At 37.0% G+C, this 16,684-nt stretch overlaps 1 protein-coding gene across 38 annotated transcripts in view; it reads left to right on the top strand.

The window, feature by feature from the left end:
• NRXN1 (neurexin 1) overlaps positions 1 to 16,684 on the top strand; it is a 964,391-nt gene that overhangs the window by 696,624 nt on the left and 251,083 nt on the right. For all 38 annotated transcript variants that reach the window (XM_084900752.1, XM_084900751.1, XM_084900742.1 and 35 more), the window contains one exon: positions 424 to 605. In XM_084900752.1, coding sequence (XP_084756878.1) covers positions 424 to 605 — 182 coding nt within the window. The remainder of the gene's footprint in view (positions 1 to 423; positions 606 to 16,684) is intronic.

Raw genomic sequence — 16,684 nt, 5'->3', positions numbered from 1 at the left:
AAAACCAAGATGATATATGTTTCTGCTCCTTCCACAGGCGTCCAAAGCCAATGCTTCCTACCACACTCTTTCTTGAAAACTGGCAGAAAGAAATAAAACCCCATTACATTCTATGCTTGTCCAACTCCTTTCAAAAAGTAATAATCTCCCGTTTGTTCTGAAACACCTGCTGGGAGATTTAATGAGTGTATTAAAAACTAAGCTGCCTTGATACTTCTTTAAAAAAATACAAATCTTTTTCTTGAGAATGTGTGATTGAAATCTGCTATTTGCTTATTTGCTTTGCCAATTTTCTTTTTTTTTTTTTTATTGTGGCCATAATATAAATGTAATACTTTACTGATATATCAACTTAACACACACAAAAAAAGGATATTTCTCACATATTTGGACTAATTGTTTGTTTGTTTGTTTGTTTTCCAGCTGGGACAACGTATATCTTTAGCAAAGGTGGTGGACAAATCACATACAAGTGGCCTCCTAATGACCGGCCAAGTACACGAGCAGACAGACTGGCCATAGGGTTTAGCACTGTTCAGAAAGAAGCCGTATTGGTGCGAGTGGACAGTTCTTCTGGCCTGGGGGACTACCTAGAGCTGCACATAGTAAGTACTTTAAAAATAAATAATATTCAGCCTTTGCTTTTGACTGTTAGTGTTTTTTGTTTGTTTGTTTTTGGTAAGTCACTTATAATTAGCTTGTTGGTTTTAACGTTCTCTCTCCAGCAACCAGAACTTTCGGTACAGAAAAGACAAATATATTCAAGAGATAATAAAGTGTTATACCTATTACTATTATAATTGATAAAAAATGTTCTTCATAATAGAAAATATTGTGCTTTTGTGTGAAGTGTGAATTCCTCTCAGTTATCTGTTTATGAAGGTTTGTTTTGGGGTGTTTTAGTGCCTCTAGACAGCGCTGTAGGTGTTGTTTAATTTGGCTGGGAGCCGGAGCTTGTCATACTGGTGGCATCAAAAGAGAGGGGTCCGGTGTCCTTATTTCTTTTCTAACCTGGGTAGGGAACAGTCTGAAGGTGCATGCCATGGATGGGCGGGAGAAAAGGAGACTTTGAAGATATCTGGGGAAGTGAAAGAAAATGGCAAAAACCTTGTTTCTGTGCTATTTACACTTATTTTAATATGTAAGTGTTAAGGAAATACTGTGTCATTTATATCCTGGGACCTTTCCATTTTTCTTCAAAGTCTAAACCTCCCACAAGCATTTAGTCAGCACACAGTACATAGCAAATGATAGTTTATAAATGAAAAGCTTATTTTTACCTTTTAACACTGCCAGCACTGAGTAGAGCCCTACATTTCTGCCCTGTTACCTATTTGTATGGTTGCAATTTTGCATCTCCTCATTTCCTTGCAGTATTTGCAAAGAAGCACAGGCAGGCTCTCATTGTTTAGAGATATTTGTGTTTTACTGATATGTCAACATAAGAACCATGTCACATATTTAAAAACTGTCAAGGGTTCTTATCATTATAGTTCTTGGTCCAACGTATCTTCTGGGAGGTTCTGAACATATAAATCACTCCATCCTCCTTTTAATTCTTGAGGTATAGTTTTATCTTTTCTGCCTCATGCGATCATATAAGTTGGTTTTGTTTTTGTCTATCCCTATCAGTTCTCCTTTTACTGGCACCTGTGCCTCAAAGGATATTTGATTAGGTCAATATGTTCTTCCCTGTTAGAAATTGGCCTTCTGGCACTCTTCCTAAAATGTTAGGAAAATCACCAAACATGAAAGAAAATATGTTATCACAGACTTCTACGGGACCTTAATTTTCAACTTTTTATTCACCTCTTTTACTAATATTTTATTAATTACAGTTGGCATTCAATATTTTATTAGTTTTACGTATACATCATAGTGATTAAACATTTTTGTAACTTATAGATGATCATCCTCAATAAGTGTTGTACCCATATATAGTTATTACAGTATGGTTGACTATATTTCCTGTTGTGTAATTTACATCCTTGTGACTATTTTGGAACAGCCAGTTTGTACTTCTTAATCGCTTCACCTCTCTCTGCCCTCCCATCTGGCAACCATCAGTTTGTTTTCAGTATCTAGGAGTTTATTTTCTTAATCTTAGTTTTCTATTATACTTATAGAATTTCAAATATGCTGAGTAGGGGGTTTACACTGACCACCAGGAGCTGAATTCATTGTTAATCTTGAAAAGTAAACCAAACAAAACCAAATAAAACCAAACACTTCAGCATGACCATTATTGAACTGTTTTAAATTCACGGTTGTGAATTTTTCACTCAAAATGCATTTGTCAAAAATAGGAACCCTGGGAAAGTAATTTCATCTGCCTTTCAGCAAATATCCAGCAATCAAAACCGAAAGCATCTGGATTTTTATGGCATCATAAATAAATGATCAGCTGAGATAAACTTAACTAGTCCAGTAAGGATTCTTGCTGGTTAGTGTAATCTCAACTTCCTAAATGTATTTGCTCCATTCTGATTTAAGAGCCTTGCTACTTCAAAAAATAAAAGTGGAAACAAGAGCTTTTCCTCCTGAAAGAAATTGCTTATTGATCTAGAACCAATTACACATTTACTCTGTGAAAAGGTTCTACAATGATCACTCTCAAGTCATAAGGGGCCGTGTTATTAAATTACACAACCACTGTTGTTTGTGGTAAAAGAGTTTTAGTCTACAAGAATGGGTTTTTCTTTCCAATTCTAATCAAATTTGGGCTTACAATCCTCTTGTGCATAATGGATTGACTTTCTAGTTCATACCAGCCCCAGTACCTTCCACAGCTCCTTTGCTGGCCTCCTTTCTGAATCTCCTCTCTTGGTCCTGCCTAGCCAATCACTTTGAATGCAGTGTCTGCCCCTAGACACCCTTCCTCTTGAATTTGCTACCTTCAAACTCTCCCTTGATCTGAAAGCATGTCCTTGACTAGGAAATAGCAAGTGAACATTGGTTCCTTGGGCTTACCAAATGTCCTGATAGGTTAGCCCTGATCATTCCTGTACCAACTAATCATACCCAGTTTTAGTCCAAATCCAGCCAGCTAAAACTTTCTACCTCACTCCTTTGTCTCTCATTGCCTGTAAGTAATGATTTAGCACATTGCTGATATGGAGATCAGTCACTTATCTCTACATTTTCAACATACCATAAAAATTAACACACAACTGTTTGTTTGTTTGTATTTAACTACAGAAATCTACCTTTTCTTGCCATAATGTTGGGTACATGGAAGGGGAAGAGAAAGAACAGTTAGATATTTAAAAAGTGAAGAGAGAGAGAGGTAGAGAGGAAGAGAGGAGAGAAAGGGAGAGACTGAAGAAGGGGGCAAGGATGAAAGAAGGAAGAAAGGAAAGGAAAGGCATAAGGACCATAACTGTTTTCCAGTGACAGAAGCAAAAGTATTCTTAATAATGACACAAATTTGGGAATAGTAAGAGGCTACTTTATGAGGTTATTTAGGTACTTTTGATGACTAATAAAAAATAATATAATATAGAAATGTAGCTTTTCATTACTTATTTTGGTACATGCTAGAAGGCTATTCAGAAAGAATTTCTGAGCATGGCCCATATCTTTACAAAAGGCCCCATGGATACAAAAATAAACCAGCTCACTACTTAGTACTTATTTCAACAAATATCTGTTGGCCAGCCACATGGGATCCTGTTCACTCGGTAGCTTAGATTATGTATAGTAAACATAATTTGTCCCAAAGTGACTAATTTTTCTTGATTTTCTCTCCATCATGGTATCTCCATTTCTTCTCCTTGCAGTCAACTTTCTTATCTTCATAGTATTTGCAAGAAAAAGGAGGATTATAGATTTTTAAGATGAGAATATAAATATATTTGTAAACCATAAAGTGTTATATACATTTAAGTTAGTAATGTTGAGTATTAATTAACATTGAATAAAATAACTTTTAGAATCAATAAAAAATTCATTTTGCATATTTTCTAAGGTATATTTAGAAATTTGCCAATGTTGTCACTCTAGAGCTGTGTTTCCCAAACTTTTGACATATGTGTTCCCCTTCTATAATTTTTGTAACGCTGAGTACCCCTCATACTCATGAGAACATAGAATTAGGCGCAGTTAAGCACGGTGCAGTGCATATCCCCACCAAACTCCGGTGCAACGTGTACCCCCACCAAACTCTTCCCGTACCCCTGAGGGTACGCATACTACACTTTGGGTACATGCCAAACTCGTGGCCCATGGGCCACATACCTCATTTATTTGGCCCGTGTTAGCCTCTGAGTTTGATATGCTTGCTCTAGAGATAACATCTCTTATATAATGAGTGGCCATATTATTATGATCTCTGAACGCATAATAACCTGGCCACTCTGTGTGTGTGTGTGTGTATGTGTGTGTGTGTGTGTGTGTGTGTGTGTGTGTGTGTGTGTATTAGAGGCCCGGTGAATTTGTGCATGGGTGGAGGTCTGGCCAGCCTGGCCAGGGGGAAGGACATGGGCGGTTGTCCGACCTGCCTGCTGGTTGAACTCCTGGTTGAGGGGACAATTTGCATATTAGCCTTTTATTATATAAGATATACACTGAGTGGCCAGATTATTTTGTGTTCAGAGATCATAATAATCTGGCCACTCAGTGTATATCAATCTGGTAATGTTAATTGGAAATTACTTACCCCTTCTCTGATTGATAGAAGAAAGGTACTGCAAATGTGTGCTCATTCACTGCCTGGGATATTAACATGTCATTGGTTCTGACCAGAGGAAACGTGTGGAGGTTGAAGTAAAAGAGTGTCTTTTTGAAATGCTTTCATTTTGGGAGCATGAAAGAGCATTGCAAATTTGATCAGTAAATTGTTCTACACATTTGCCTTAAGTGCTTATTCTTTGTACTTTGATGAGCTGGAAGCCTCATTTTTACAACAACCTCTTAATTGATTTTGATTTAGAAATACACCTTTTGATCAGCAAGTTTAGTTTTAGGCTGGAAGGATAGTGTATTTATAGTAAATACTTCATGTTCCAAAATAACTTATCAATTATTGGTGACATGTCAAATATTTCTCACCTCTCTCTGCCTGTCTACATTTTTATACTATTTATCCTAACTCTGTATTACAATTAAATAAATTAAAAAACATACACACATTTTAAAGTCAATAATTAGTCATAGGTTCACATCTATATCAACAAGTTAAAACCCAATTATTTATTCATAGACTTTTCTTGCAGTTAAATTGTGTTTTAAAGAAATATTCTCTTTAACCAACAAATTTCCATATTTTAAGAGTTCTATTTTGCCATATAATCTTTAAATTCAATCCTGTAAATAATATCCACTAGGTATTTTTGAGAGTTTTCTCTTTCACTTTTTTATTGTTTACAGTATTACAGATATTTGATATAATTTTTGTTTTCCTGATTCTAACATAAATTAGAGAAGATGTGGCCTCTTTGACTAGAATTTTAAAAGAAAGCTAAAATAAATCTTTTCTACCATGTTTTGTAAAATCCTTGTCCAAGTATTTAACATGTGAAGGATACAGTTATCTTTGGAGAAAACTGGAGGAGTGATGATCACATTTCTATTGGCTGAAGTGCTATCTCTATCTGATACAATCTCTATATGATAGAGTGGTAAAGTTCAGTGCATCAATACAAACTCCTCATTTACCCTTGGAAGTAAATTACTTTCTCGTTTTCTAATTCACCTTTGTTCCATCAATAACTCTAGGAACTTGATTTCTAGATTTTAAGAATTATTTCCTTCTCTGAAATTCATTTGCTGTTGAAATTGAATAGAGAATCAAAACGACTATCTCTATCTGAACCTTCTCAGTTCATGTACTTATCATTTAGGCACTTACCTTCCTCTCTCTATTCTGAATACTTTACAATCTACTTTATATACTTATGTCAAATTAAATTGCCAAAATGCTTCTTTGATTCTGTTATTCCTCTGTTAAAACACAGGATGCTTCCCAATTATGTACAGATAAATGACAAGTCTATGTCTTTAATATTCTAATCTTAATTTTCCTTTTCAGTTCATTTTCTCATGAAGTGGAAATATACTTATCTTTCCACTCCAGTGGCATTTTATAATTCCTTTTAAAAATGAACTTCTTGTCCTTTTGCTATTTGAATTCTACCCAGAAGATGTCTTCTCATTGTCTCTCACTATCTAGATTCTGCTCAGTCATCAATCTCTCTCTTGAACTATTGGCCTGTGGAGCTTAGAGCTTTTTGAGCTAGCATAAAGAAGTGTAGGACTCAGGAATCTTTTGGAAAGAGCTGTTGAAACAATGACCAGAGCAGTACCTAGGTAGAGAAAATTTTAGAGTCTGCTCCAAGCTATGATTACTACTCTTCTTGATCCATTGCTTTATTGTGGACCCCAAGTTACTTCACAGAATAGCTTAACATCAATTCTAAGTTATCCAGCATTGGGTTACAGTCCTAAAATGCTCTCTTCAGTGCTATTAAAACAAAAGACTTTGTTGAATCATTTGTAACTACTGAATATACTATCACTTCTTCTGCAGCTATTATTTTTCAAAAACCTACCTTCAAGAAATATCTCCTTTGGTCAATTCAAGACATTATTATTGATCACCTATAATGTAGCTCATACTGTATTTAGTTGTCTTTTTCTGTGAAAAAATTTCCCCACAATTTAGCAGGTCAAAACATCAAGCATTTATAATCTTATACAAGCTCAGTTATCCAGAAGCAGCTAAGCTAGATTATTCAGAGGTTCCCAGGAGAAGACATGGTTAAGATCTCCCATGTTCAGAGCATATCTGATATGTTCATTCTTATGATCCAGTCAGAGTTTACATGTGTTAGGAAGAAATCATGGTCAACTATGGAAACATACGCTCACAGGTTATAAAAGATGCTGGCTTTGCAAAAGTCTGAGAATAACATAGATTGATGGAAAAAGAGTAATTAAGACATTGCTTGAGGGTAACAAAGTAATTTGGGGAATGCTGGAGTCATTTGTACACTGATCAAAAAAAAATTTTTTTTAATTGCATAAAACACACTAAAAGCCATAAGCAAAATGCATGAGAATAGTATATAAAACATGCAAATGCAAACAGCATAGCAAACATGTCACCAAAGGTCAGGAAATAAGATGAAAAGGATACTATGACATTGAAGTCCTAGTAGAGCTATTGTTGGGCCACTTCTGACATATGCAGTTCATTTTAACAAAGGGAGGAAATGACTCCAGTGAATATACAAGGGAACTCTCAAGCTAACATAGCCATATTTTAAATCAGGAGAAAAGAACTGGAGATAATTTTCACTGGGCCTGAGAAAATTATTTTTATGAAAACAAACATTTTCAGAGCTTTGATATACAATTTGTGTTGTCTTTAAGGAGCTTATGTTAGGAGTGTGGGGGAGGGACACACCTCTACCTTCAAGGTTCTTCTGGCTGCTCTAATAATACAATAGATATCAGACAGATTAGCACAAAATAAATTTAATACATATGTATGGGAACCCCACATACATGAGTGACTCAGACACCCCGCATGGATGATAGGTTCAGAGATAGAAAAAGGGGGCGTGGAGGGGTCAAGGTACGTAAGACATTCTGAGCTAGGAATGCGGTAAGGTGACTTGAGGGCTTCAAAGGGTTATTGCAGGATGATAACAAGAGCAGATGTTTAGTAAATACAAGTTTGTTGTGTCCAGTAGATAGGTCAAATCTCTGCTAATCTTCCATTTGGGGCAAGGCCCATAATTCAAGTTCTTCTAGGTAGTCAAGGAGGAGAGGTAGAAGTTCCTCTTGAGCCTGCAGCTAAAGCTCCCTTTAGCTCAAAATAATCTCTATACCACAGAGATTTATCTTGGGGTGACTCATTCTGGATTCCCACAGGAGGCAGTATGCTGCACCTGGGAATTCTTAGGTCAATAAGACAGAGGAGGCCTCTGCCCTCCTGGAGAGAAGCAGGATGAGCTGTTTAACCTCTGCCTACAAAGTGGAGTGCTGGGGCAGCACACTGCAGTTAGACTCTGAGGAGACCCTTTAGTGGTGAGCTCTTCCTGTCAAGAAAAACACTTCCTCCTGAGCCTACTCCTCAGAACCTTCCTGCCCAAAGAGGAGTGGGCATACAAGATTGACAGACCAAAAAAGCGGTTGGTAAAAGATTAAAATGTAATCATTAGGCCTTTTTGTCTATGAAAATAAGTTCATCTTAATATTCCTAAAATAGTATTCTGAATTTTAGCTAGTAAGTGAAGATTGCTCACTCCCAAGTATATATATCCAATCTTGACTTCCCCTCAGATAGAGCAGTATTTCCAAGGGCTTACTGAGTGTCTCCCCCTGAATGTCTCCTGAACACCTAAGATTTATCACATAAAACAAACAAACAAACAAACAAACAAAAAACACAAAACAAAACACAAAACTGAACTCATTGTCCCTGAGCCTCATGTCCATCTACACAATTACAGATTAAAAACCTGACCATCTATACAATTACAGATTAAAAACCTGGTCCCCATGCTTACTCTTATGACCTTGACCTTATGTTTCTCATCAAATTCCAGAAATGTCTCTCAATCAGCAGTATGTAATGAAAATGTAATGTGATCCATGTATATGATTTTGAGTTTTCTAGTAGTCACATTGAAAAAGAAAAAAACGTTTTCTTTTTCAATGTGACTACTATGATGAGTGAATGTTTAATATATTTCATTTAACTCAGTCTATCCAAAGTATTATCATTTCAACATATAATAAATAACAATTTCACATTTTATTTTTTGAATTGAAATAAAATTTATATATACCTTTATATTAGTTACAGGTGCACAGCATAGTAATCTGGTTTTTGTATGTGCTATAAAGTGATCATCACAATAAGTCTAGTCACCATACAATTGACCCTCTTAACCCACTTCAACCACTTTCCTCTCTGCAAACCACCAATTGATGAGGTTTTTTAATTTATTTTTTTTAACTTAAATACAAATAAAATCATACAGAGTCCATCTTTCTTTGTCATGACTTATTTCACTTAGCATAGTACCCTCAAGGTCCATTCATGTTGAGGCAAATGGCAAGATTTTATTTTATATGGATAAATAGTATTCTATTTTATATGTATACCAGAGGCCCAATGCACAAAAATTCGTGCACTGGTGTGGGGGTCCCTCAGCCCTGCCTGCCCCCTCTCACAGTCCAGAAGCCCTCAGAGGATGTACTCCTGATGGCTTACCCGCGGCCATTGCTGGTCGCAGCGGCTGTGAAGCTTGAGCCTCAGGTTTCGCAGTCGCTGGGGTTCACAACTGTCAGAGCCCACAGCCGCTTGAGCCCTGGGCCCCGCAGCCACTGTGGCTTTGTCTGGATGGACTTCCACCCTAATTAGCATATTACCCTTTTACTAGTATAGATACCATATCTTCTATATCTATTTATCTGTCAATGGGCATTTAGGTTGTTTCCATATCTTGTGTGTTGTAAATAATGTTGCAATAAACATAGGGGTGCATATCTCTTTTTAAATTAGGATTTTTATTTTTTTTCAGATAAATACCCAGGAGTATGATCCAGTATAGCTGGATCATATGGTAGTTCTATCTTTAAATTTTTGAGAAATCACATTGTTTTCCATAGTGGCTGCACTAATGAACATTCCCACCAACAGTGTATGAGGATTTCTTTCTTTCCATATTCTCTCCGATACTTGTTATTTCTTGTCTCTTTGATAATAGCTATTCACACGTATGGGAGGCAAATATTAACCTGTTATTGGATTTATGATTTGAAAATATTTTCTCTCAGTTAGTAGGATGACTTTTTCATTTTGTTGACGGTTTCCTTTGCTATACAGAAGTTTGTTTAGTTTGATGTAGTCCACTTGTTTGTTTTTACTTTTGATGCCTTTGCAGTCACTTCTAAAAAAATCAATGCCAGAATCAATGTCAAGGAGCTTCCCTATATGTTTTATTCTCTAGGCGTTTTATGGTTTCACATTAAAAAATCTTTAATACATTTTTATTTTTGTGTAATGGTATGGGATAATGGTCATTGTGTTGCATATGGCTGACTAGTTTCCTCAAAACCATTTATTGAAGAGACAGTCTTTTTCCCATTGTATGTTCTTGTCTCCTTTTTCATAAATTAGTTGTGCATATATTTATGGATTTATTTATGGCCTCTCTATTCTGTCCCATTATTCTATGTGTCTGTTTTTATTCCAATACCATACTGGTTTGATTACTATAACTTTGTAGTATAGTTTGAAATCAGGGAACATAATATTTCCAGCTTTGTTCTTTTTTCTTAAGATTGTTTTGGCTACTTTGGGTTGTTTGTGATTCCACACATATTATAGAATTATTTGTTCTAGTTCTGTAAAAAATGCTATTGGAATTTTGATAAGGATTGCTTTGAATCTGCAGATTGCTTTGGGTGGTATGGGCATTTTAATAATATTGATTATTCCAATATACGACCACACAATATTTCCCCCCCCAATTTCTTCTAACAGCGTCTCACAGTTTTTATTATACAGGGCTTTCACTTCCTTGGTTAAATTTTTTTCTTAGGTATTTTATTCTTTTTTATGCAACTGTAATTGGGATTGTTTTCTTAATTTCTCTTCCTGATTGTTGTTACTTTATAGAAATGCAGCAGATTACTGTATATTGATTTTGTATCCTACAACTCTCCTGAATTTGTTTATTAGTTCTAACAGTGTTATCTGCAAATGCATGTGTTAGTCGTGTCATTTGCAAATAGTGAAAGTTTTATTTCTTTCCAATTTGGATGCCTTTAATTTATTATTACTATTTCTTCCTAATTTCTCTAACTAGGACTTCTAACACTATGTTGTATAAAAGTGGCAAGAGTAGGAATCCTTGTCTTGTTCCTGATCTTAGAGGAAAAGTCTTTAGCTTTTTCACTGTTGAGTATGATGTCAGTTGTGGGTTTATTATGTACAACCTTTAATATAGTGAGGTACATTCTCTCTATTCCACTTTGTTGAAAGTTGTTGTTTGTTGTTTTTTATTTTTTTTTCTTAGTCTTAAATGGATGCCGAATTTTGCCAAATGTTTTTCTGCATCTGTTGAGATGATTATATGATTTTTATTTTTTAATGTAGTGCATCATGTTGGTGGATTTGCAGATGTTGAATTATCCTTGTGTTTCTTAAATAAACCCTACTTGATCATGGTGTATGATTTTTCTAAACTATTGTTGAATTCAGTTTGCAAATATTTAGTTGAGGATTTTTCATTTGTATGTATATCAGGGATATTGGCCTGTAATTTTCTTTTTTGTTGTTGTTGTTGTGTCTTAGTTTTGATATCAGGGTAATGTGGGCCCAGGGTAGTTTCTGGTGAGTCTATGTCTCTGCCACCCCTACTCACCTTGATGTGCCCTTTTATCCTTTGCTGTGGAGGACCTATTTATCCAGTTGTCAGAGGGAAGTGTTTCATAGGTAACTGTGGATCTGTTGTGCTCATAGGAAGAGGTGTGTTCAGGATCTTTCTACACCACCATCTTGAACCGCATCCTCTAAATGTTACTGTTTCACATTACTAAGTTTGCCATACTAAGTTTTTGATAGCCAATGTATTTTTTACACTTATAGTATCTCTCAATTAACAATCTACATTCTTGGCCTGTGGGGATTGGGCCAAAACGGGATCTCTGACATCCCATGAGGGGCCCCAGATTGCCAGAGGGCACAGGCCAGTCGAAGGGACTCCACCGGTGCACGAATCCTTGCACCAGGCCTCTAGCAATTAAATAAACTTTGAAATTCAGTTCCTCAATTCTATTAGCCACATTTATTATTTTATTTTTACTTTATTTTTATTGTTGACACTATTACAGGAGATGTTCCCTTTCCTCCTCTTTTTTGACCCCCTCTATCCATCCCCCACCATTCTTACCTCTGGATATCACTACACTGTTGTCTGTGTCTGTTGGTTATGTCCCATTGTTCTTTGGCTAATTCCTTCACCTTTTTTCATCCAGTCCCAACCTCCTCTCTCCCCTCTGACTGCTCTCAGGCTGTTCCATGTATCAATGCCTCTGTTTCTATTTTGTTCTTCAGTTTATTTTGATCATTACATTGCACATATACAATTAGCCACATTTCATGTGCTCACCAGCTGGCTAGTGGCTACCATATTTATTGTACTGCAGCTTTAACGTGGCTGCTTTCTTTGTGTCCATTATTATTGCCTTAGTTTAATGGCCTCTTTCTGAACTGTTGTAATAGCCTTCTCACTAACCTCTCAGCGTCCAAGGTTCTTTCCCTTTCTAATCTATCCCTGCACTGCCACCAGAATGATTGTTGTAAAACGAAAACGTGGTTATTTCTACTTCAAATGTCAATGTTTTATGGCGGCGTGTCTTAACCTCTTTTAGTTTGAGACACACCTGACTGAAAATATTCATCCGGCTGTAGGCAATTGTACTCACTTAGGGGCTGCCACTTGGAAAAAAATCCGGGAGAGAGAGGCACGGATCCTGGCCCTCTGTCTATAACTCCACACTTCTCTCTGGCTCTGCGTGAGAGCTTTCTCAACTCCTGCCCTGCTAATAAGGCTGCTCAAGGATTTGCAGACCCTTCATAATATTATTTAAGGTTGTTTCCAATGTTTATTTTGTGGAGTTTAGGGAAAAACGGATTTTCTATGTATCAAAATTGTATACACAGACTCTTAGTAGTTTACTTCTTTGGGGCAAAGCAAATTCAATTATCTGGGGGGAAAAAAGGTAAAAAAAAAAAAAAAAATCTTTTTTCCCCCCTGTGGTTGGACTTGCACTCATTTCTGTTTTTGTTGGTAATTTTGTAAACCAGGCAACGTTTTTTATTCAGATTAAAGGGTTTAAGTCCTGATGGCAAATCCTTTCTGTGAGATCTTAAACACTCCGCTTTGTGCACTTCTGTATTCCCAGAGCCCAGCTGGAGCCTGGAGTTTAGCAAATGAGCAGTAAATATTTGCTGAAGTAATTTTTGGGTTCTAGAAGTTACACTGTGTGTGCGTTCTGAAAATGTTCCAGGGCAACAGACAGGTCTGAGCTGCTTCAGGAAAAGGCTCATCTCCCCAGGAGAAGTCAGTTCATATGTAACAGTTAAGGATGAGTTGGAGATGCAAATCTGAGAAAACGATTAGCATGTTTGCAGTGTACGTGTTGCCTTTTTATAGTTTGGTATATTGAGGCAAGATTCTGGTAAACTACACCTTATCCTGCCCTATTGGAGAAATGGAGCCTTCTCTTGCAAGATAGTTCAAAAGCCAGACTCCTTGGCCAAACCATGGTGAATGCAAAACGTGGGCTCCTTTTCCAGGTTCGTCTCCAGCTACTCCCCATTTAATGGGCACAGTTCTCTCCGTAATATGTGCATTTCACAAACCTCTTATTTTTTCCAGGCATTTTCTAGGCACTGGGAATACAGAGTCAAGTGAGGCTTGGCTTTTGGCCTCCAGCAGCTTAGAATTGAACGGATATACTTCGTTTTAGTAACACAATAGCCACAGAACGTAGACATAGGCTGGTATTTTATTTTTTTATTAGTTTATTTTTGTGTGTTTTTAAATTATATTTTAATTGTTCACATTATTACAGATGTCCCTCATTTTGTTACAGATGTCCCCCATTTTGCCTTCATGTTGTAGAAGCACAATTTAATGTTTTAAAACCCTATGTAGCACCCTTTAAGTGTGGCTTTTATAAAAGCAACCAATAAAATCATAACTATTCTTGGTTTATATGCATTACCCCATATAATATTCTATGAGTAAAAACACTGTCCTTATTTAATTTATAAGAAAGCAAGGCATAAATTGCATACCTAATAAAGCAAAGGCAGGATTTGAACTCAGACTTCTACACCCAAATGCTTAGGTACATCTCAGCTTATGTGTGTGTTATGGATAAGAATTCAGAAGGCAGTTCCTCATTTGGTTACCCCTGACAACTCTGCCTTTAGTTTGTTTGGTACTATTTATAAAGTCAAACAACCCCAGCTTTTAGCATACCACATATCACATGAATTACTGAGCATTCCAAATATCAGTGCCTTATACCATTTTCTTTGGTGTGTTATCTGGTTGGCAAGTTGCTTGAAACATTTTGTAGTTAGATAGCTAGCTTTTGCAATAAGTTTGATCTGCTAATTTGGGGCATACATAACTTTAAAGGCAGAGACCACGATTTTCAAAAAAAATATTTGTACCAATAATGGAATGGCAGCGAAAATAGAACTTCAGGTGCTTTTGTCCATGTTCAAATTTGTTCCTTTGAAATATTCCTACTGCCTTCTATTCCATCTGCCCTCTTCTCCTTCCCAGTCTGGCACATTTTTATTTCTCTTCAAGGCCTCAACCATGTATTTCATATATTTGTGAAGCTCTCCTTGGCCCCCTAGGGCAAAACTAATCATGTCCTTCTTGGTAGTATTACAGCACTTTGTTCTTAATTCTATTATGTACTTACCCTGGTCATAGCTATTTCATTAGGTGCCCTTCTACCTCATTAAATTGTGAACTCTTTAAGGTCAGTGACCACGTATTTTATATCTTTATGGCTTTTGCATTTTCAGACACTAGCACAGTCGTCTTTAATACATAATGTTTGTAGAGGAAGGAATGCATGGGTGTGTAAATGGAGCCTTTGTTTTTGGCTGGATTCCTCCCTCCCTCTCCCGCTGGTACTTTTCCACTGCAGTGCAGGAGCACACAGGAGTACTGCTCTCTTTGGGGCACAGCATGAGGTAGACTCCCAGAGGGCAATGGTGAGAGCATGTGACACTCTCCTGAGACTCCTGGCTTACAACATGGGAAGGCTTGCACACTCAGGGCAGAGGCCCGAGGGCTGGGGTTTGTTATGAAACAGACTCATTATCCTTGTGGTATTTTCTCTGGGAAGGAAGACTTTTCTCATGTTAGACCATAGATCATCTCCATTTCTTGGTCCAAACATGCCAAAAAAGTTGGTCACTTCTCTGAGATTCAGTCCAGGTATTCTTCCTATTATTTTGGACACTTAAATAAAAACTTCTGGGGTATATTCCTCAACTATCTGACTTGATGGCAAGAAATGAGTCTAATGTGAGAATGAAAGGAAAATTAAAAAAAAACAAAAAACAAAAATCCTCCTGTGGGAATCAGTCCTAATTTGATGAGGGTTTTGTAATCAACCTAGGCCCGTGGTTGGCAAACTGCAGCCTCAATCAGCTCTTTGGCCCCTTGAGTGTGGCTCTTCCACAAAAAAAAAAAAACATGGCCTGGGTGAGCCTATTTTGAAGAAGTGGTGTTAGAAGAAGTTAAAAAAAATTTGGCTCTCAAAAGAAATTTCAATCGTTGTACTGTTGATATTTGCCTCTGTTGACTAATAAGTTTGCAGACCACTGACCTAGACTACCCTGGCAACTTGTCCTATTTTGTCTATTCTCTTACTCTGCCAACTTCTGACACTTGCTTCAACAATAGAGGAAAAATAGAATCTCCATTTATGAAAATAACTAGAGGTCGGCCTGGCTTGCAGGGTACAGGCCGAAACCAGTTCTCCAACATCCCCCGAGGGGTCCGGATTGCGAGAGGGTGCAGGCCAAGCTGAGGGACCCCACTGGTGCACAATCAGAGCTGGTGAGGGACCTGGGAGGTCTCGAGGGTGTGTCCAGCCCATCTAGCTCAGTCCTGATCAGCCAGACCCCAGCAGCAAGCTAACCTACTGGTCAGAGTGTCTGCCTCCTAGTGGTCAGTGTGCATCATAGTGACTGGTTGAATGGTCGAACAAATGGTCAGACACTTAGCATATTAGGCTTTTATTATATAGGATTTAAAAAAATGGTTTTAATTATTATGCATCAAATGTTTGAAAGTACTAACAGTTTATTATTTTAAGTAGAGTTAATTGCCCCCTCTGAAGTCAGGCTTATTCTATTCATTTGCTTAGTAAGAAGAACAATAACTAAGCAATGCTCTGGAGCAGGTATGCTTACTATCTAAACACTTTGCATAAAATTATATTTCATTTAGTATTCACAACCCATGGAGGTATGAATTATTACATCAATTTGACAGATGAGAAAATGTAAAGGTGCTTGGATTTGAACCAGTTCTATCAGACTTTAAAGCTTTTTTTTTTTTTTTCCAAAGGAAAATTTCAGGCTAGCTAAGTTACTTTTCCAAAATCATTTTACAATCTGAAAATCCAAATTACCACCCTAAGTCAATGAGTCTTTACTGTGTAGTGTGTCTAAGCTTCCTTAAGCATGGGTACAAGCTGGAACTCCGTGTTCCTCTACACAAATGTACTAAATAACAATAGAGTGCCATGGCATAGAACACCATGTTTTGTATTAAAATGCATGTAATAGGGGGAATTATAGGTATCATTGCTGTTTTTTAAGTTGTGCTTAAATGTAGGACTGAACTAATACTGCTGCATGCAACATTATGGGTTGTCTGTGGATATGAATATAAAAAGAACCTGCAATTCTCTGGAAACTGGCTGGAGTGGCAGCTTTTAGCCTTTTCCCAGGTTTTAAAGCTTCTGCATAAAATCGAGACAGCTTGACCTACTTTTTTTTTTTTTTTCTTCCCCCAAAGGCATGGTAGAGTCTCAGTGTAACTCAGGATGTAAAAGGTGGGGGGTGGGGGGGAATTGGTCTGTTGCTTGTATATCTTGCTGATTGGATACCTTCCTGACA

The sequence above is a fragment of the Pipistrellus hanaki genome (assembly GCF_964339955.1).
Source record: "Pipistrellus hanaki genome assembly, chromosome: 12".
In the NCBI taxonomy this organism is placed as follows: domain Eukaryota; kingdom Metazoa; phylum Chordata; class Mammalia; order Chiroptera; family Vespertilionidae; genus Pipistrellus; species Pipistrellus hanaki.
Note: the sequence above shows the minus strand (reverse complement) of the source record. Positions and strands in the feature narration are given on the sequence as shown.